This window comes from Podarcis pityusensis, assembly GCF_964106645.2.
Source record: "Podarcis pityusensis genome assembly, chromosome: 12".
NCBI lineage: Eukaryota > Metazoa > Chordata > Lepidosauria > Squamata > Lacertidae > Podarcis > Podarcis pityusensis.
This window is the reverse complement of record NC_138037.1, coordinates 23003376-23026776: the sequence shown is the minus strand read 5'-3', so window position 1 is coordinate 23026776 and position 23401 is coordinate 23003376. Positions and strand designations below refer to the sequence as shown.

General features: G+C 41.4%; 1 protein-coding gene across 1 annotated transcript in view; it reads right to left on the bottom strand.

Moving 5' to 3' along the window:
* DNAJC1 (DnaJ heat shock protein family (Hsp40) member C1) overlaps nucleotides 1–23401 on the bottom strand; it is a 73702-nt gene that overhangs the window by 3383 nt on the left and 46918 nt on the right. Inside the window, exon 9 of the mRNA XM_080974457.1 lies at nucleotides 5726–5845. Coding sequence (XP_080830583.1) covers nucleotides 5726–5845 — 120 coding nt within the window. The remainder of the gene's footprint in view (nucleotides 1–5725; nucleotides 5846–23401) is intronic.

Here is a 23401-nt window from a genome sequence, read left to right as displayed (position 1 = left end):
GTTTATCTTTAAGAACACTGATTATTTAAATAGAAAACAACAAAAAACCTAAGACCAGCAATCAGTTTCTCTTCATGGATCACTTCCCTAGACAATCTCTCCCTCAAATAATACTAATCTAACTATGTTTAACACAGATCTGGAGCCCTTTACACCTCATGGTAACAGAAGTTAAAAGGTAGTGTGTTTCTACTCATGAGCTCAAATTTAGACAGCCCAGTGGCAGTTAATCATCTCCCTATCTTCTCTTTGACATATGGGATGTTTTTATAACTGCACCCCCTTTACCTCACGCTGCCAAGCACCACACTAATTAGAAAAGTGTGCTCCTATCTACCCACCTGCCTATTGTTGTTTTGCTGCCTACCTGGGCCTTTTCCATGCAGGCAGCAAATCCCCCATCAATCTGCTATTGCAACCTGAATATAAGAGATTAGTGACTGCAGAGGCAAAGCAGCATCAGTTTACATCCTCTTAGCCAAGCAAATGATATTATTTCATGTGAATGGAACCGGAGAGCTCTTTGCTGCCAGTTGAAAAACTTACAGTGAAATAACCACATGAAAATAAACAACTAGGAGTCTGCTTTGCACACACACCAGATTGTTTTCACAATTTTTAGTGTCCTTTTAAAAACTTTAAAAAATAATGACCGTGATCCCAAGGCACCTTTCACAAGTGCCTTAGAAGTTTTTGGTGGTAGCTGCTGCCTGTTATGACACCAGGAAAAGATCCCTGAGAGACCCTGGTTCCATACAAATGCCAGGCGTTTTCTGCTCCTGTATTAGATTTGAGCACAATTTTCAGACTCTGGGAAGTCGCGTTGAGAGGGCTCTCAGTGGGATAACAGTAGCCCAATAAATACATACAGTGGTGCCTCGCAAGATGAAATTAATTAGTTCTGCGAGTTTTTTCGTCTTGCGAATTTTTCGTCTTGCGAAGCACGGTTTCCCAAAGTCTTCAAAATCACCAAAGTCTTCAAAAACCTCAAAAAAGGCTACCACACCGCGTGCTATGAGTTGCTCCTCGAAGTCACCCTGGGTATTGACGGTTTTAAGAAAAAGGAAACAAACTTGCAAGACGTTTTTGTTTTTTTCATTTTTTGTCTTGCAAAGCAAGCCCATAGGGAAATTTGTCTTGCGAAGCAACTCAAAAACCAAAAAACTCTTTCGTCTTGCGAGTTTTTCGTCTTGCGAGGTACCACTGTATTCAGATGCATGTTTCCAATTCAGGAGTGCTTATTTCTGACTGCATAGGTTCAACCTGTAACAATGCATAAGCTTTAACAGAAGCTCCACGTTCCGTATCCACTACACCACACTGCCTTTGGTCATCCAGATGTGGATGGACTCCAACTCCCATCAGCCCCAGTCAGTATAGCCAGTTGTCGAGGAGCTTGTCTTGCTGGGGAAGCCTGAAACAAGTGAGCCATTCGTTAACCAAACCAGGGAGAGCTCAGCCATTGAAGGGGGGGAGTGTGTTTAGGAGGAGTGGGGGAAGAATGTTCAATTATTTCTTCAAGTAGTAAGAGGGCAAGAATGAGAGCCAAAAATCCAACAAGGGGGAAACGGGTCAAAGAACAGATGTGTGGAGGCAGACGTGGGGTGCTGGTACAGGTAACCGGGTCAGCTGGCAGGAACTCTGATTAAAGAGAACTGGAAGGCTTCCCTTTCATAATCGAAACGCTTGACAAAAACAAATCTAATTAATACCACAAGCCCAAACCAGGAAAGTAATTTAATAAATGCTGCATTATCTTTCCACTTACAAATAAAAATGTGATCCCATTATACTGATTGGTTTGAGAGGATTTTTGTTTTTGGTCTGGACTTTGTTTTGAAAGGAGAGGTGAAGCGGCTTAGACGTTACACAGTTGCTTCAAATGTTTAGATTCTGGAGACTATTTCTCACAATCAAGCTGACATGGTAAGTTGTGAGTTGAGGAGATCTAAGCTGACGGGGGGGGGGGTCTAATAAAGTGGTTACCTGACTTATTTCACACCAAGGCACTGTAAAACTACTAAAACTAATCATCTTATTAAGATTGGGCAGGATACTTTTTTAAAAAATACATACAAATTGAGAGAAGGTTCGGGAAAACAAAAAGGGAAAGAAAACACCTCACATGACCGAACAAGGAGAACAGGCTCCAGTGCCACTGATGAAAAATTGTTTTGGAGTAAAATACTACTTCAGAAGCTAGAGAAGCTAATTACTTACTTCTTAAAATCCGAATACACCTCATTTTAAAAATCTAACCAGCTTGGAAAAAGTAGTAGTGCAAATAAATTTGCTCCCCATGCTGAACTTGTACAATGAATCAGGAAAGGTTCAGGAAAGAAGGAAGGGGTACACAATGCATAGTTCATTTACGTATTTCACTACAGAAGTGGTATCGGGGGGGGGGGGAGCACTGTAGCCAACATATTCCCTAATATTCTATTTTTCTATATGTACTACTAGTAGTAACCATTTTATTTGTTTATCTATAAGCTATAAACAAACAACAAATCTGGCTCTCAATTTCCTGGCAGCTAACACAAATAGAGAACACAAGCCAACATAATTTTCCTCATCCCAACAGTAAGGTAAAGGTAAAGGGACCCCTGACCATTAGGTCCAGTCGTGACCGACTCTGGGGTTGCGGCGCTCATCTCGCTTTATTGGCTGAGGGAGCCGGCATACAGCTTCCGGGTCATGTGGCCAGCATGACTAAGCCGCTTCTGGCAAACCAGAGCAGCGCACGGAAACGCCGTTTACCTTCCCGTCGGAGCGGTACCTATTTATCTACTTGCACTTTGATGTGCTTTCAAACTGCTAGGTGGGCAGGAGCAGGGACCGAGCAACGGGAGCTCACCCCGTCGCGGGGATTTGAACCGCCGACCTTCTGATCAGCAAGTCCTAGGCTCTGTGGCTTAACCCACAGCGCCACCTGGGTCCCTATCCCAACAGTAAAAAGCACACGAACTCACTTCCATGTTAACGACCTTTTTTCCTGCAGCCAAACTCAAGACTGACATTGTTCATAAAGACCTTTATATAAATAACACTATATAGTGAACATCCTCTTTAACCAGGGCTTTTTTTCCCCAGGGGGAACTCACTGGAACTCAGTTCTGGCACCTCTCAGGTGGGCACCATTGCCATTATAAGAGAATAAGGGAGGTGTTCATGGAGAATTCGGGCACCTCTTTTTCCTAGAAAAACAGCACTGTCCATAACCATTTTGCAGTACAGTGTGTGCAGTAAGATTTTTTCCAATGGTGGACTGTTTAGCCACAAGACTCATCTACCCCCCCCCAAAAAAACTCCACCCATAGTCCAGAAAAGTTTTATTGTGTGATCTGCTGTCTGTAAATACAGCCTAAGATGGTGGACAGTGAGAAAAGGCCGTAGCTCAACGACACAGCATCTGCAGGTAGGCTGGGAGAGACCCCCGCCTGAAACCCTGGTGAGGTGCTTCTGGTCAGTGTATTTAATACAAAGCTAGATGGATCAGTGGTCTGGCTCAGTGTGTGTGTGTGTGTGTGTGTGTACATGCACACATACATACATGTGTATATATATGTGTATACATGTGTATTTATATGTATATGTGTATGTATATGTATATGTGTATGTATACACACACACAATTTTAAAAAAAAAATGTTAAAACCATTAGAACATAGGCTTTTGTTGTCATGGCCAAATGGACAAAGGATAGCCATGACAGCTGAATGAGCTTCTTTACTTCCTTAGAGATCCTTACTTGGAGCTGTTGCCTGGCAACTGCCAACTTCCAGCAGTAGAAAACTGCTTCTATCATGGGCTGAGCAACTTTCGGTGGCTGACCTCCATTTCAGTTCCTTACAAATTTTTGGTGGTTATGACATCAGAAAAGGCTACCAGAGAGACCCTGGTTCCATGCAGGCACCTGCATTTTCTGTTCCTGTACTAGATCTGGGCGCAATTTTCAGACTCTTTGCTAAGCCACGTTGAGAGGGCTCTCGGGGCTATAAAGTGCGATAACAGTAGCCCAATAAATATATATTCAAGTGCACAATATCACCAATTACCAGCCACTGGAGAGGGATCCTTACCACCATTGTGTGCTGCCTGGGAGCTTCCTAAAGTCATCTGGCTGGGCACTGTTTGGGGAGATGTCTAAATTCAATGGACTTTGGTTGTGCTCCAGTAAGGCAATTCTTAGATTATTATAGCTGACTTAACATAAGACAGGTGAAAAAAAGGAGGGTTGTTTTTTTAAACTGGGGGAAGGGCTAAAGCCCAGTGACAGAGCAAGGCATCTCCAGGGAGGCCTGAGACACCCTGCCCGAAATCCTGGACAGCTGCTGCTTATCAGTGTCATAGATTTCATAGAAATCATAAAGTTGGAAGGGTCATTTAGTCCAACCCCCTGCAATGCAGGAATCCTCCCCACAGCCAACACCGGGTCAGCTCAAACCACCCACATTTTGGTTAGCAGACGCACTGACGCAGTGCGCCACAAGGCTTCAATACTGAACAAAAACAATAATATAAAAATAAGAATTAATAGTAATAACAACACTGAACTAGATGGACCAGTGGACTCGTTATAAGGCAGCTTCCTATGTTCCTTCAAAATACCCTCGGTCTTTATCATCCCTGGAAAGACAAAGTGAACTCTGACTACACAGTCACAAGTCTGCCACAAGGCTAGCAACTACAGTGGTCTGGACACATTTGACAGCTGCTCCTTGAAAATCTGGGTTGTATCTTGGGTTGTCTGCAACCTTCATGTTAGGCAGGCAGTTCACCCTGCCTATTGTATACCCAACTACCCATGTTTTTAATATTCAAACCACCAACTCTCAGGATCAGTACTAGTTTTTTCATCCTCAACCTCTGAGGAGACACACTTCCTTAAAGAACTTGTTGCCTAGTGAGACACTGTCCCTAGTGGGACAGTGATCAATGCTACACAAAGTGGTTACAGAGGTCAGCTTCTTCTCCCAGCAATGGGATAATGTTCTTAATGCCCAGATGTGACAACAGCCAAGTACCATTGATGAGGTTCAACTAATTTTCATGCTCTTTCCCCGATGCCTCTGAACTGAAGAGAATTCAATTTCTTCTCTCCCAAAACAGTACTCAAGAACTACAACTCCTTAAGTCCATTTTAAAAAGAAACAACAGTGGATGTTTTGCCCCACAAAGTGCTAAATTTGTCATTTTACACATCACCGTATTCTGTGTTAGGATGTAGGTCCATCATTGTGTGTGTGTGTGTGTGAGAGAGAGAGAGAGAGAGAGAGAGAGAGAGAGATCCCAAGCTTAATTAATGGATACCACCTGTCTAAACACTATTAGCTGATCTGCATTTAGGGTTTTTTGAAAGGGGGGGGGGTTGGCCCAACCAGAAATATTATCTTTACTTAAGTCTCACAAATGTCCTCTTCCAGCAAAGAGGGTTTACTAGAAAGCCTAAAACTGGCATTGTTTTTCTGTTATCGGGTTACAGTAGCTTGAGTCTCTTAAGCGCCAGAATCCCCATATAGCTGATCAGTTACAGCTGTTAATTGTGGAGCAGGGGGACCAGCTGACATCTGCTTCTTGCTTAGTTAGTTAATGGTTCACTTCCAGGTCCTAAAAGGATTGCAGCCTCTCTCAAAAGACAATGTTGGACCCCATCTATGTCTGGCTTCTACACTGCCTGTCTTGTTCTGGTTTGTCCATACAATGCAAATTCGAGTGAACTCACATCTGCCACTGATCGACCCAATTCGTGAGCAATCTTTTCCCATCGACCAGGCGTCCCCCCTGGGAACTTAACCATACTTCTTGTCAGTTGGCTAAGGTCCTCTTCCGTCCATTCCGGTGCCTGTAAAACATTTGAAGAACATTCATTACACAAGGAGGGTTTGTCTGTGGCAGGAGGGGGTAGAGACACTGAGCACAAGACTAAAGCAAAGTAATCATGCAAAGGGTGTTCATTGCAAATACAATTATTTTATAGCTTGCTTAATACTTCCTACTCTTGCTTGTTGAATAGAGGAACACATATACCTAGCAGGTCTAGTTTATTTATAATGATTTGGACACAAATGCGTGCGGGTGCACACTAATTCTACAAATGCAACATAGTGTCAGATGCTTTAAGGTATTAACATGACAAAATTGTGCATAAAATCCATATCCCCAGGGAAGTGAATTTAGGAAAGACCCTGGATTTGTGGTTGTGTGTATCACACAATCCAATACACTACCACACTGTTGCATTTTTAATGGTGTAACAAATCTGCCTAGATTTTTCTCCGACAAGGAAAGGATTTGTGGAGGTGGTCACAGTATCACAGAATTGTAGAGTTGGAAGGGACCCCAAGGGTCATCTAGTCCAACCCTTCACAATGCAGAAATCTCAGCTAAAGCATGCATGACAGATGGCCATCCAACGTCTGCTTAAACCTCTGGTGGTTAATCTATTGGAAGCACCTGGAATGAATAGCTCCTGAACACAGCACATTTAGGGGCAGGGGAGCTGTTTCCAGAGAGACCAATACACATGCTCCCTCAATTGCAAACCCAAACTCCAATTTCTTCTTTTTTTAAAATGACAAATCAAGCCCCCAAACCTTGAAGCAGGAGCGCAGGGGCTTCATACAGAGAAGCCTTAACATTCATTCACATGCAAGCAGCTGTTTCCACCTTCCCCTTTTTTTCTCATCAGAAAGGCCATCTGCACCAGGCTTCCTCTGCACTGGCACGAGCAGCAAGCAACAGCTTCCCATTTCTATTTATTTCTAAAAAGAGCCCTTTATGACAAATACCTCCCCCTAATCACCATTTCCGATAATGAACAGGCAGGCACCAAGCAGTTTGCATTACAGAGCCATCAGCACAGAACAACATTCAGAGGTGAATGACCCCAGAGACCATCTCCACAGCTACGGCAAAGCTTCTCCCTGACACTAATCCTGCCTGTCATTCTCCCACTGTGCTCTAACCACGCTGACGTCCGCCTGCTCCACCACAAGCTTAAACGGGGCCCTTCCCTGACTTTTCACTGTCTCCCCCAATCAATGGCTCAAGCGTGCTCTTTTCACCATGTCCAAATGGCAGCTTCACTCCTAATCAGAGTGCCTTGCCCCTGTTTAACAGGCTTCCCAAAGGCTCTGCCATTTGCATTCATTTGCAAAGCAAACTACTTTTATTCACTTTGTCCTGCTATCAAGAATGCTCCCTGAAGCAGATAAATTGGCATAAATATATAGCCTGCCGCTTAAGAAGCAGTAAATAATAGCCAATAGTGGGAAGGATTTTATCAATCATCCCCTGTTTTGTGTCCGTGCATGCCTTTGTTCACCAAATGCTGAAAATCATATCTGTGCGACTTTTTGTACAACCATAATAATTCAGGACTGGCTGTGTGGGTGGATGGAGACACAGACACACAGACGTATATATCAGTAAGGATGTACTTTTTTCTGGGGAGGAGGAAAGAAAGAAATATGTGTACGTATACACACACACACACACACACAGTGCAGTGGGAAACTGCCATTGCTTTGGATCAGGTAAAGGCAGCTAATTTCCAGTGCAAGTAACAGATCTTTCTGTTGCATCATGCTCCCCCCACCCCCCCCGGAAAGAGGCACTTATAGATATTTAATGTAAAATTCACTACCCAAGTATCATGTGCTGTTGGCCAGGATCCAAAAAGCCCTCTCAGATGTGTACAATGGCTTATTACGTACTTGGTGGGATTTCGAACATCCCACTGCTCCTGTAGCAATTTGCACTATATCGGGTTTGTGAAGCTGCTATAAGATTTGGCTGGGGGCAAGGAGGGGGGAAGGGGTTGGTGCTGTCAGAAAGGGAGACACTGAAATTCTACAGGGTCCCTTGAGCTAGGAATGTGGCTCTTGGATCTTGACCTATACCATTACCTGGGGAGTTGGCAGAAAGTATGTCAAGTGTGCTTGTTGCTATTCAGCATTTCTTCAAGCGGAGATAAGTGTTCTGAGAAGTCAGTGTAAAAACAAAAGAACAGGGAGAAACTGTTTTTTCTTTTTCTTGCTATCAAAAGCTTTCAATACCACATAGCCAAACATAAATCTAATAGTGTGAAAGTCTGCAAAGCTTTTGAACAATCTGAAACAGTGGGGAGATAGTAGGAAATGGAACAATTTCACAAATTGTCTTTCACACAGACAACATTTAAGAACACAAGAGACAGTTGCTTTGCAGCCTAGTTTCCTAACACTAATAATTAAGTGCCCATCATTACTTAAAACTTAGTGTATTCAAAAGAACACGCTGAATGAAAAATTCCCCACTTTGAATTCTTGGCACAAATATTGATCGGACAAGACTTTTTTTTGTTAGATTTGCCTTTCCAAGTAAAAAGTTAAGTGACAAACAGATCCACACTGTTAAAAATAAAGTTAGGTGGTACTATCAAAGGCAAGCATTTGAAGAACACATGAAGTCAGGGATAGGAATCCCATGGCTCCCCAGACATTGTTGGACTTCCAACTCCTCAGCCAAGGTCACCAGTGGTCAACAACTCTTAGAGGGACACAGCTTCCCGTCTCCACCTAAAGTGCTTCTCAACATGCTTTGGAATTACACCACTTTCTCCTTGCAGCTGCTACTTATCACAGCGTGCAGGATGCCACTTCAGAGGGTCTCTGATTTACAGGGTTTGTACCCAACTGAATTATACGCAGAGCAGACCCACTGAAATCAATGGATCTGCATTAGCCACATTCCTTAGTTCCCGTTCGTCTACTTGGAACAGGACTTATTATGGGATACAACTCCTAGAGTGGCTTTTGCGGTATGTGAGAGGACCCTGGGAGGAGAGCCCCACCACAAAAGCCCTAAGCATAAAAGCAGTCCCATGTGCTGAGCTCATAATATTTTAGAGAAAAGCCGTTCTCAGACAAAGTTCAGTCAGTGGCCTTGGGCAGTTCACTCTTCCGCCCACCCCAGCTTCTCTCACAAGATTGTGGATGAGGAGATAAAATGAGAGACAGAGAGATTGCAACTTTCCCTTGAACCCTTTAGATGCAGAGGCGGAGATGCACACATACCCAAAACATTAAACTTCCCGACTTCCTTCCTTACAAGCACAAATTCCTTCACTATCTGGAAGATATAATGCCAGGCCTAACTTATATATTACTTCTGAGCCCCAGGGGCTACAATCAACATACCAATAGTTAAGCAAAGCCCTCAATTTAAACTATGAGTTTCCATATTCTGAAAAGAAGGGGGAAAGTTTCTTCCAAATCTTCAACATTTCCCCCAAAAGTTAAATCATTTCATTTAAGCCAACACTGCTAAATGGACTAGTCTGGCTATTTAGTGGGCTATGAATTGCTTAGGCTAAAAGATCACATTTGAATCAGGGGGCAGGAGATATTTTAAAAGTCTATGGACAAAAGAAACATGTTTATTAGAATGTTGCTGAAAGTATTAAGTAGAACCTTGACAGCTAGGATTTAGCTATGACTGAACTGGCATAATAAACATCTACAGCACTGACAAGAGGAATATAGGGAAGGGCTGTAGAGAATCTGCTTTGCAAGTCTGGGGTTCAACCTTGGGCTTTTCTAGGTAGGGAACCCTCTCTCTTTAATTATGGCGAATAACTGCAAATCAGTGTAGATGGAACAATGATGCTGACTCGTTATAAAGCAGCAGCTTCTATGTTCCTAGAAACACCTTTAAAAGAAGAATTCGTTCTCAAGTGAGCCGCTGAAATTTGTATATTTGAATTTACATTCAAGTAAACTTGTTCATATGTTGCTTTGATCATTTCTTACCAAAATAAATTCAGAAATAAAGAAAGCTTGTCTTTTAATCGCTAAAAGAACAGGCCTCCATAACCCTGGAAGCATAGACATCCACCTTCTATATACATAAACATGTACACACTCATGCGGGTGCAGGTACACACACACACACACACACACACACACGGGCTTTTATTTTGTTCTTCTTAAGGGTCGGTGAATTTACAGCTCTTCCACAACAGTAAACAGTGTCTTTAAGATAGCCCCCTGTGACTCCACTGCTATAAGCAGCTAGGAGGGTGGCAACCCTGTGAATTTATTCTCCCTGTACTGCTCTGGAGCCAGAGTCAGATGAATGTGTAAGCATAAGCCTTTGCCACTTAAAACCATGTTTGTCCAATATTACTGAAACACTGGGCCAAAACTCATCTCTACAGTAGAGTGATGGAAGATGCCACATGGTGAGGGGACAGCTGTTGTGTCTACACAAGCATTCAGATTTTACATCAGAAAGACAGTGCTTTGGGATTAGCTCTCCACACTGAACACAACACACTCAAAAGAAGGGGGAGGCAAACAGAGACACGAGGAATCATTTTTAACACAAAAATTAAAAACAGATTACTTTCACAGCTATAAATATTCATATCGGCTGGTCAAATAACATTTTAAAGAAATTTACTGAACGAGATTTTTTCATACTGAATATAAGCTTTTAGCAGTTAACTGGGGGGGGGGGGGGGGGTTGGTGCTGTGCTCCCTGCTCTTATGGTTGCTCTAAATACCTTTTAAATACCATACACACACATTTCAAATATTCCAAGAGAACAGCAAATATGTTTTAAAATTTCACACACTGCCCTCTTATAACCTGTCATTTACTAACAGGTTTGCAACTGTGGGCAGCTGTAGTACAGCTGCATTTTAATAGAGAGGAAAGCGCTCTTGTTCCTGCGGTAACAATTCACAATTAAAAAAAATTAATTACAACACTATTTATCCACACAGAAATTTACATTCCACCTTTCTACTGTATACCTGCTAGTATATTTTTGCTCCCTCCAGTACAGTCTTCCCCAACCTGGTGCTCTTCAGATGTTTTGAACTCCTGTGTTGCTTGGAGCTGATGGGAGTTGTAGTTCAAAGCAGCTACAGCCATGTGAAATAATATTCCTGACCATTCTAACTGTTCAAGCAGAGGCCATGGCAGGAGCCAAGAGCTTGGTGAGCCCTGCTCTACGCCTTGTGCTAAACTCCCCCCCCCCAAAAAAAATCTGCTCCTTAATCCTAGTGCCCACATATCTTTCAGCTTTCTACAACTCTGATTTTGCCTTCTTCATCCCTTTGTGGGCACATTGCCTCCTGTCTGTGGCCTTGGTATGAGCTCTGCCTTCAACCAGATATGCTGCTTCTGCTGATAGGAAACATTCCTTGCGTGGCCACTGCTTTCAATTGTTTAAAAAAGTCTCTAGCCCCACTAGAAAGAAAGTTATGAAGCAAAATGTGTGGGCACCGGTCCTAGTCACTTCTGTGAAATGAGTCAAGCCTGACAGCTGAAATCACTGACAGGTTCACAAAGGAGTGAAGTCAGAGTTGTGACTTGGTAAGTGATTGATTGGAGACCAGTCAAGAGGAATTCCTGGAGCTCTAAAGAACTATTTCCCACTACCCTGTAAGGCAGCCCCCCCCCCCAAATTCTGTCTTTCCCCCTTCTAGTCCTTAGAATCTCTGTAGTTTGTCCTTCCTTTTTCCCTAGTAACCAGGACACATCTTTCCAGTACAGTGGTACCTCGGTTTATGAACTTAATTCGTTCTGAAAATCCATTCTCAAACCAAAGCAGTCTTAAACCAAGGTGCGCTTTCCCTACTGAGGCCTCCCACCGCTGGTGCCCTTCCACTGTTCGTCTTCCATTCATCTTCCAAGGCAAAGTTCACTAACTGGAATACCGAATTCCAGTTTTGTGGAGTTCGTTCACCCAATAGTTCGTTAACAGGGCTGTTTGTAGACCGAGGTACCACTGTAGTCGGCTTGTTTGAGATCAGGTAGTCCCTAGAAGTTATTCTATGCGAGTACTACTATACAATGATTGTGGGTGGATGTGAAAAAATCTCTCCTTCCCCCAAAAGGCAAATATGAAAACTTTGCAAAGAGTCTTAGGGACATCTGCTGGTGTGCAGGAACTAAAGAACACTCATAAGAATTCACTGTATAGTTAATTTACATTTCAATGGACTACATGGAAGTCTCTGTGTTTAAAGGGATAGCCTATGTTTTGGTTTAGGCTTAGCACTGGGGTGGGGTGGGGAGACAAGGTTCTTGTGACTTTAACAACTGTATGGGAGGCAGAAATTCATCAGGTTAAGACTTTTTTTTAGTATGGAAATACAATTATGGGGAAAGCTTCACAATGACTGTACAAGCTCCATTGGGATTCCAGAAATGAACTATTTTAATAAAATAAAATGTTTATTATGAAAACCCCACCACCAGGATTATCCCAGACTAAGAAACGTAAGAGGTCCAAAGTTGATACAAAATTCAAAAAATAAAAAGTTTGACTGATTTTTAAAATAAAATCTCCAATCAAAGTAAGCTGCCAAACTTCACTTTGCTACTGTTTAAAAACCATCCACTCTGCTGACAGATGGTGCAGTGCATGGTTTTATTTACACTGCAGGCAGACGAATAAAATCCAGGAGACCAAAGGAGGAAGGAGGCACAGGGCTATAATTGAGATTTCATAAGGAATCGTTTAGATGTTTTTAATACACTGGAAATATGCATTAAGAGAGTGTACTATTGTATATACACTTCTAACACGAGACAATAGTATCAAAGGGTGCAGAATGATACCGGGATTAGCAGTGTTGCCAAAACAGGAAAGACACCTGGAATCCGTCTTGGTGTTTAACCTTGTTAAGAGACAGGCGTCCATGGTGCCTGGGCCTTCTTCCCATTTAAGCAGCGAGAATAAAGCCCACTTCACAATGGCATTATGAGGAGGCTTGCTTGACTTGACAGGATGACCACCAGCAACAATCCAAGGGAGGCCTTGCGAGCAGGGGGTGGGACCAGGCCAGGCATAGCTTATGTCTGCTGCTAAGCATGCCCTCAGGGGCAATTAGCCAGAAGCTGTGTGTTCAGATGAAAACAGCAGCCTCCGTACAAGTTGCTTTGGGGCAGACTTCCTCCTACACTTTGAAAAAAGGAAAGGGAAAAGCCAGCAGCTCTGCCTTGGACCCAATTCTCCAGAGCCAAATGAGGATTCCCCTGAATGCAGGCGAAACCAAATCACCAGGCTGGGGAAGTTCCTGTGCTGCAAAGCAAAAGCAAGCAGCCAGCAACTTCAGCAGATGTCTCTGAAGACATTTCCAAAGCCATTGATATATGTTTAAACTTCTGCAGGAGATTTTAAAGAAAATGGTATTGTACTCTCCCCCCCCCCCCCAATGTTCAAGTTCAGTGTTTTGGTTTTTATTCTATTTTGAGATTTGGAGGTGCCTTTTGCTTTGGGGGGGGGGACCTTAAAAGCACACGCAGCAAGTACAGAATTAAAAATAGTAGTTCTAAATCCCACTCGATGTAGCATTCAGGATATTCAGTAGCTGAACAAAGTCATTCTAGCATATAGCTACTGCACAGAAGTGAAACCAACAACTGCCACCTAATGCTTCCAATAGTTCATCTGAATACACTAGCAGAGGTGTGCACAGGCATAGGAATATTTTGAGAAGACAGAGCCAAATTCCAGGTGCACAGGTGTGTGTGTGTGTGTGTGTGTGTGTGTGTGTGAACTCATCTAAACATTGATGGGTTGTGTGAGAACTGATGTCGCCAACTCTACTGCCTCCCAGAAACTGCCTTGTGGGCAACCTGAGTTTTCCCAATAAAAACCTGAGATAGGAGACACTTTTATTGAAAATATTAATGTATGCACAGATTTAGTGCTGTTTGGTGCAATCGCGCTCTGTAACAGCACTGGAGAGTGTGTGAGAGGCAGGGAGACAGACAACCACAAAAAGAACACAGAAACAGACAGATGCTATACTAATAACATACATTCACAGACACACGGAGACCTACAATTAATGCAAGCTCAGTCAAATGCTACTAAGGCCAGAATGAGAGATGGGCATAATGCTCTAGGCAGGCACAGACAACAGTAAGAGTAATGCAAGGATTGGAACAAGGGAAGATTGCACAAGCAAAACACAACCACCAACTTCTCCAAACTCTTTCAAATGCTGCTGTTCTTAAGAGTGTTAACAAGCAAAGGGCAGCGAAAAAACAGAATGCTTTCCCAATATGTTACTCTTCAGTATCCCTCCCCCAAAGCATGGTGATTGGAGAGTTCTGGTGAAGTCATTCCCTGATTTGAAGTCAGAGCCGTCACTCACTAAACTACACCCCGCTTTTTCTCCCTCCCTTCTCCGCTATTTTCCTTTTATGGAATGATTGCAGGAAGTTTTAGAAAAATGCATTGAGTGGGGCTTACAGCAGCAAACCACCCACTAAAGCAGGTCCAAGGATTTGGCAGCAGTCTGCTTTGGTTTCGACCACTTGCAGATCAGTTGCTGAGGTTCAGACATGATCCAAATACCTAAGAAGCAGCTTGCTTTGCCGTGGAACTCATGTTTTATCCAAAGCAGATGCACAGGGCTATCAGGAAGAAGCTACAAGCAACAGCAGATCTGAGTCTTCAAATCTAAGTTGCTACCAAATGCCTGTTAGCCTGGGGGGGGGGCAGGTCCAAAGCGGGAAAGTAGGTAGTTAATATAGCCCTCCTCTACATAGCAGACAAGTGATTCGAATGAAGCTGAAAGTGCTGCAGGAAAGGAGAGGAGGAAAGGGTCCAGGAACCTCTTCCTTCTACTGCATTTCCACGTAAAAATCACCCCACCGATCCTTTTTACCAGATTTCTTGTGAGGTTTTTTGGCAGTAAGTGCCTGCTCTGTTTGTATGAGATTCTGCCCCCTGGACTTGAACACTCAATCCAGCAGCCTAGTGTCACTTCATATATTCTTTGGTGTTGTGAAGTACATACTTCACAGGGAGCGTGTACATGGCGTTGTGCAAATGGACACAGACAAGATCAAGCCCATGCCTTCTTCATACAGGTACGCTTGCCAAAGAGGCAGGTAATCATTGCTACTTGGCAGGTATACCTGCATGGGTTTGATGTTTTCAGTGCACGTCTTGAAGGTGTGTACTAAAGCAGCTTAGATCTCTACCTAACCCTCCCATGCCCCTCCCAGTTCGCCACTGGTCCAGCAATCCTTTATTAGGCTGCGTGGATCAAAGACTGCGCTCAGCAATCCCTGCCGGTCCTGGCTACGTACAGCATCTTTCACTGACACAGATGTTATACCTGCCCTCCCCTGAAAGGTACAATTCAGCAAGCATTTTTTAATATACAAATTTGCAAGTACTAGAACAAAACTGGCTAATAACGTAACAGGATCTGTATGAAAAACCCACCCTGTTCTTTCCTTTTAAAAGAAGCAGTGGGGAAAGAGGAAGAGAGAATATGAATATGAATCCCAAACAAGTAATAAGCAATGGATTACGACAGCATAAAGAACTCATCCAGCTCTAGTGAGATGGAGAATTATTGCTTTCTCTGTCACTCAAGCTACTTTCCAGCTATCCACAACCTTATCCCAATCTAACCAGGCAGCCTAAACTGCCTGTGACATTGCGGCATAAAAATCTCCCATTTAGTCATGTTTGATCTAGATTGGTACAACAAACATGATTGATGTGAATACAGTTTCTATGAAGAAAATCCTGCTTCTTTTTAATCTATTAAAGCAGGCATTGCAGTCACATTTTTTTTACTTTGAGGCTATTATTAATTAGGCCAATTAAGTACATATCAATTCTGACATTCCTATCTCCTGAGTATCCCCACCAGGTCTCAAGACAGAGCGTAATTAAGACGCTTATTTCTGAGCCATGCTGTTTCTGAATACTTTACAATGTTGGCCAGATTAATTTATAGTAGTTGTTTTCAATTATGTAGAATAAGCCTATTACAGCATTTTCGTCGATGGCAACTGTTTATAATGTTGATAATCATTGCCCTTGTAATATTATCCAGATCTATAGTGTGTCCACAATTATATTTGCACTGGTCCAATTTTATACGCATGCTTTATTTAGTCCTGGCTCATTCTCAGTATTTGCTGTAGTCCTGAGACAAAACTAATTTCCCAAAAAACCCCCCACAAAAAACCTAAGGCCAGATTCCCTTGGCAACTCATTCATCTTGCTCTTAAACCTCATCCAAGTCAGCTACAATTGATATGCATGTGGCAGATGACAAAAAGGCTATCAGTAGGAAGAACCAGAACATATATAGATTTATTAGGATCACAAAGAAAGCCCAGTTGTGCAAATTATTAACCTGGCAAGTCTTTGCTATGCTAAATCAGTCACCCCTGTTTACCATTTTCATATTCTCAGAATTGCAGAGGACATTACACACTAGCTAGCAAGCAACAAAATTATATCTTGGTATTTATTTCACAAACCCTCATTTTTCATCTACGGTAAAGATGCTTATTATAGCAAGAATGAAAAAAAATGGTTAAATTCAGATACGGTTCTAGAAGAATAAAGTATTATTTTCAGATTAATTTAAAACATAACTCACTGATTTCTGATCTAGTAACTATTTTAAATAATTCTGTCATAATTTATTCTAAATGGAAACGAATAAAAAAGAGAGAGTAAAAGGTAGCAATATAAAGATCTATGCAGAGCCACAGCACACATACCAAAGTACAGATACAAAAATCTACATGTCCTATTGGAAACATTTATGAACTCGCAGTGTTACTTTTTTAAAAAAAGATGCAACAATCTTCAAAATTGTTTCACAAGTTTAACATGTTGGTGCTTGGATGCAGTTCAAAAGCCCAAACCAGCCAATGTTAATGTATTACGGTCACCACTTAAAAAAAGAAGCAAATGCTATCTGTTTGTTTTCACCAAAAGGCTCTGAAACGATTCATGCTAACAAGCTACTGTTTGAAAGTCCTAGGACTCCAGACACGGATGACATGGTTTCACACAGTGAGGATTTTATAACAGGACTTGGTGTCATGGAGTCATCTGCCTGCACCTGCCATTTAAGGAAGAAGGCAGGGGCGGGGGGAGAGACTGGACAAATCAAGGAACAAAAGGGGTCAGAAAAACCCATTTTTCCTTTGTTTGGCTTCTGCTGATTGGCTGCAGCAGTTTTCAGCAGAAAGCATGGAGGAAAGGAGAGAGAGAACAGACAAATCACGGATTAGAAATGTCCCCATAGGAAGTAACGGAAAGCACCAGCTCATTATACGAATGCTCACCTAGTGAACAATTTCCTGTGAACACACTGAGTTCAGAGAGTGGGACCTGTGTGTATAGTACCACCATCTAAGCTCATAAACCTCTAAGCCACTGAGGTGCCTTCAAGCTTTTATCCTGGGACTTGGGAAGCCACCAGCAGATTGCTGCTGGATGCAAGAGCCGGCCTCTGTCCTTGCCTTATTCCCAGCTGCACAAACCTTGGAACATGTTGCTGGAATTCCTAGCTTGGGAAAAGTCAACCCTAGTGATCAAAAGCATCCAGACAACTTCCAGTATAAGGCAGGGAGTAAGAGACATAGTGAATAGCAAGATGGAAACAAAACACAAACTTAGTTTCCAGGTAGCCTAACACACTGAGCATGCCGTAAGGTTCAGCTTACATTAGCCTGGCATTATCGATGGATCTTCAATATATTCTGATCTCGACCAAAAACAGTAAAAAAAAAAAAAAAAAGACCTCACCTATATATTGTGCTTCACATGGCCTGTCAGTTGTTCAGCACAAAACAATTATATTCATTGCTGTCTGCCTCTCCTCCAATAGACCATACCAGGCACACCTCTCCCCATCACCATTTTAGCCTGGCTATGTCCATCAAAGAAATAGTAGTTCAGCTTGGACTTAACTATTCTTTAACTCCTTTTGCATTAAAATGCTAAATGTAAGCAGCTCCCTTCCCCCTGTGCCGGGAAAATGCTTTACATATGTAGAAGGAGGATTGGAATATTGTATGGGTGTTAGGGCTGGGTTCTAGTATGAGCACAGAGCCATAAAAGTGGTTTCAGTGCTTCAAGTCACAAGAAATCCTTTGGGATCCTATTTTACTGTGGAAAAATTCAAAATATAAGCAGCTTTTGAAGTGGCTATTATTTAGTGCTAACAGTACGTTTTTCATACAAGAGTGGATAGACAATGTTATTTTCTTCACTTTCAAAACATTAAAGGAATAAATTGAAAATATCTATTTGTATATACATTGGAGTGTATGCTGTATTTTGCAAACAACAACCATGTAGAGAGATGTCTCCTATTGTTCTGCAAATCATAAATTCCTGATGCTGCACCAAGTGCTCAAGAGGAAAGAAAGCATCACAATTAGAAATAGTTCATAAATACTCAAGTCCATTTTAAGGAAAAGAAATTAAAAGGCAATTTTTAATTGAAAGGCCAATATAATTGGTAGCACTTAGCAGAAAGCATTAACTCATTTATTTCTGATTAGCTTCCAGGCAATTGTTTTAATTCAGAAAAGATGTGAAATACTCTTTAGTAAATTTGATTACAGGACACTCAGGCATGTAGATCAAATAATCTATGGGTTGCATTGTGTTTGGCCTGCCATAAGGCAGGTGCCGGTAGGCTATAGCAAGAGCAATATTTTCAAAATGCACAAGTTTTGGTAAGTCGTGCTCACTCTCCCATAAGAAAAAGTCAACATCACCCACATCAGTTCAACACCACCTAAATGAAACATTCACACCCCACAAAATAAATTTATTTCCCATAGGATGTGGTGATGGCTACTTGTCTGAATGGCTTTAAAATAAAAAAGAAGAACTAAACAAGGTCACAGAAGACAGTACCTGCCAACTATATAAACCACATGTGTGCTGCCTTGGGCTCCATGATGGAAGATAGGAAATGTATTTTATTTATTTACTTAAATATTTATAAACTTTATAATATATACATAAAATGTATAGCAGGGCTCTGTGTAGCATTGTAACATAAAACTACAATAAGGTCAATAAAAACACCTGTAAAGAACAGTTGGTTAAAAAAAAAACATTTTCCAAAGGCCTGTCTGAACAGCACAGCTCTTGAAAGGAAGAAGAGATTACTTCTGCCAAACCGGCAAGGAGTGCTATGGGGCAGGATCTGTCACACTAAAGGCTCAGTCCCTGGTAGAGTTCAAACCTCATTGAAAGATCTCAGTAGCTGAGGTGGAGCATAAGGAACCCAACAGACCTTAAAGGCATAAATATAAGAAGGCGGAATCTTCATTGGCTGGATTATAAAAACAAGGACCTTTTCAGCAGCAACGCTGTGTCATTTGTAACATCTACCCTTAGATCATCATCAATTTGGTTTGGTAGAGCTAAGAAGTGAAACACACAACTTGCAGCCGAAAATAAACTAGCTGCTTGTTATCTGTTCACTTGAAAGAAAAAAGTCAGCATAAGAATGGTTTAGTGTTTCAGATGTTTTATATTTATGTTAGTGAATTATTTAGTTAACAAATAATTAAAAAAAAAAAACTGGCAAGAAAGCACTAACTGACCTTGGCAGACCTACATCTACATATTATGGGATGCTATAAACTGCTCTTTAAAAAATCCTACTCTTAAATCCAAGTCAAAACAGAATATACAAAATCTAGCATGGCAATGATGTTCTAATAATCACTAAATACACACAGAGATTCCATATTGAGCTCAGTTTGGAAGACAGCCAGACTTTTTTCAGCCCAAAACAGGGGAAAACCAACCCACTGAAGACTCTCTGAAATATGCGGTAGTTTTAAACTAGGGATTACTATTTGAGATCAATCCAAAAGCTTTCTGCAATGGAAACTTCACTTAATTCTTCATGAACCTACTGAAGGCATCTCTGAATCTTGCAAAGGCACCCAAAGCACTTAATAAACATGGAGCATTACTGTTTATCCTGAAACTGCTTGACAGTGAGGTGAGATGTTTGCGGGGACTCTGCAGAATATGAAGTACTAGGATGGGCAAATGGTGGGGGGGAAATCAGGCAGAACTTATTGACTGGCTGCTCAAATGCAGGAAATAGGCACAATCGGGAGGGTTCACATCCTTACTCAAACCCTCTGAAATCACATTTCTTCCTATCATCACATTAGAAGGAGACTAGGAGTTCCTGGTCCAAGCTTTCAGATTTACATTATGCTTAGCGACAAGTTGCCTGAGGCAATGCACAAACTTGCAATAAATAAAACACAAAATCAAAATTTAACAGCAACAAAACAAAAGCAACATGCACATATATGGCAGCAGCAAGCCGAGAGGGAAATCAGCGATTTAATTAACTAAAAGCCCGAGTGTTTGTTTTCTTTTAAAGGTTTTAACAGCAAAAGCCAAGAAGTGAGAAGGCCTGATAAGTTTCCCACAAAGTGTCTAATTTCTTCCCATATCCTCTTCCTCATCCCTCACACCCACCCACACCCACACACACCTGCAAAACCATCTCCACGTTCATGACTCAGGCTATACTTTAAAAAAGAATAGGGCATAAACTCCTTCCTGTCTTGGTCCAGTATTGCACATACATTTGCACAAATGCTTTTGTACCCTTCAAAAGCAATGATAAACAGGTCTGACTTTCAAGGAGGAAAAGTACTAACATAAAATAAAAAGACTGCAAATAACGAAGATTATCACATGCCATAAAATGAATTCTGGACAAAAGTAGGGGGAAGGAAGAAAATAATTTCAGGTGAGTGCAAATATTTTAAAGTCACAAGTCAGGCCCCGTCCTACGGGATTGACCAGAAAGATCACAATACACAAACACAGCTGGAATAGTTTAGAAGGCCCAGAGGAAAGAGTTCTGAGCCTTAGCAACACCTACCATTAGTTTCAAATATATCTACTATAAATGAAGCCACAATGTTTTTGTAAAAAATATTTTAATAAAATGTTTATTAGGATTTTACAATAAACATAGGTTTAACAAACTAAAAAAAAACATAGACAGAAAAAGAAAAAAGATAACAAGAAAAATACAAAAAATTACCAAAAAAAAAAGAAAAAAAAATCCTAGCAGAGAGAGAGAAAAAAAAGGAAATACAAAATACAAAAAACAGATGGCTTTAAAAAAAAATTAAAGAAAAATCCATTTTTTAATATCTTTAGGCTCATTTACTTATTTCCTTGACCTCCTCACACCTCCCCTTTTTGTATTCCCGTTTACAAAATCCTTTCAGCAAATCCTTACCCTCTTTCATTTATCTTTACTCTGTGACTTAACCTATTATAACTATATATTTTTGTCCATATGACTATCTGTATTTGCATATTCTTTTTAACCTTATTACCAAAACCACTTATTTTCAATCCAACATCATTTTAACATTCATTAATTTTACAGTATTTCTGCAAATAGTCTTTAAATTTCTTCCAATCTTCTTCCACCAACTCTTCTCCCTGGTCTCGGATTCTGCCAGTCATTTCCGCCAATTCCATATAGTCCATCACCTTCATCTGCCACTCTTCCAGGGTGGGTGAATCTTGTGTCTTCCAATACTTTGCAATAAGTATTCTTGCTGCTGTTGTTGCATACATAAAGAAAGTTCTATCCTTCTTTGGCACCAATTGGCCGACTATGCCCAGGAGAAAGGCCATGAGCATAATTTTTAAAAGCAGCATACATGTTTCAGACATCATCTGAGAAGAGGAATTTGCCTCTCATCCGTGAGGAAATGCAGGTAGTTGAGACACTACCTGCTGTGATACATGTAAATACCATCGAAAAACAAGGGAAGTGTGTTTCCTCCTATGTCAGAAGTATTTTTTATTCATATGCAAATATATGTGATTTAATCAACTGATTGGCCAACTAAAACTCATATAAGATTTATCAACTAAGATCTCTAAACTGAGTAGCTGAACAGACACAGAAATTGGGAAAGTCAAGGACCTTGAGTGGTTTATTCCTCCTTTGGAAACTCTCTTCCGAATGCTGGCACCAGCCTTCCCCTGCCCTGCCCCATCACCACTAGAATAGCCTTCTTCAACCTGATTCCTCCCCACAGTTGTTTCAGACTACAAGTCAGATCAGGGATATGAGAGTGGAATCCAGCAGCATTTGGAGGGCACATGTTGAAGAAGGCTGGACAAGAGACTCAAGAGAGATTTCTCCCTTCAGATTTTAACTCAGTTTCACCTAGCTATGTTGTAGCATGGCATTTCTTCATCAACAAGACAGGTGGCAACATCACTTCCAAATAATTTAATTTATTTTGTGGTTTCATTTTAACATACAGGACCGACCAAGGCAAATTGATTCCATGCTAGGGTGGTGTAGTGACCAGAATACTGGACTACATCTAAAAAGGATCCCCACACAGTCAAAAAGCTCATTGGGTGACCCTGGGCCAGTTGCCCTCTCTCAGCCTGACCTATCTCATAGGCTTGTTGAAGAGTGGGGGGAAGGCACTTGGGTTGGGTGAGGCCTCTTAGGCCACCACAAGCTCCTTGTAGAAAAAGCAAAATTTTAAAATGTAATAAAATAATTTTAAGAACTCAGGATTCATTATTTTCAGGTAGTTTAAGTGTAAATACAATAAAAGAATTGTAGAGTTGCAAGGGACCCCAACGGCCATCTAGTCTGCAATGCAGGAATATGCAGATGACTCAATATTGTTTATCCAAAAGGAGCACTACCTATATAATGGGTTTTCTAAGTTTGAAACTTGGTTCAACCTTTAGACTATACAAAGACTTTTGGCTAAAAATAACCCACAAACAGTTATTCAGGGTGGAATTTTAGTTCACTCTGTCCTACAAAAGTTGAGGGCTAGATATTCATTAACTAACAATTCCTTTGAGTTATCAATTTCTGGCCATGCCTGAGCGCTGAATATCCTATCCTACGTACTGAGCATGTCTATTCATGTTTGACAGGTTTCACTGAACATTTTCATAGAATCATAGAATTGTAGAGTTGGAAGGGACCATGATGCCCATCTAGTCCAACCACCTGCAATTAAGGAATCTTTTGCCCAACACAGGGCTTGAATTCATGACCCTGAGAATAAGAGTCTTGTGCTCTACCAACCGAGCTATGCTAGTTAATGCAAGTATTGCAGAAAGGAAGGAGAAGTGTTACATGTATATTGGGGAAAGGATGCCTTCTCTCTAAGCATTTCACTTTTTCATAATCTGTAAAAAAAAAAAGTTATTTGGACTTGGCTTAATTTTAGAAGTTCCTGAAAAACCCGCCCTTTTCAAAAACAAGCAACTTCCCTCGCAAGCGACAATGACACCCTTTTGAGAGGGTAAGTGAGACAAGAGCTGTAACAAACTGAACACATTGATGGTGAACTAGAAATGATTTCGTTTTGCAAGATGCTTCTTCTAGGGTAATGTATTGTTTTTGGGAAGCTCTCTAAAGGGTGGTGGTGTCTGATCACGTACAATTTTGTTTCCTCTGCTGCGTGCGCACTAGACAATTACTTTGGGATTTTCTTTAGCTCTAGTTCAGAGAAGGCAGGGACAGGCAGCTCACCTTGTTTGGAGTGAGCTTCTACTTAGTAT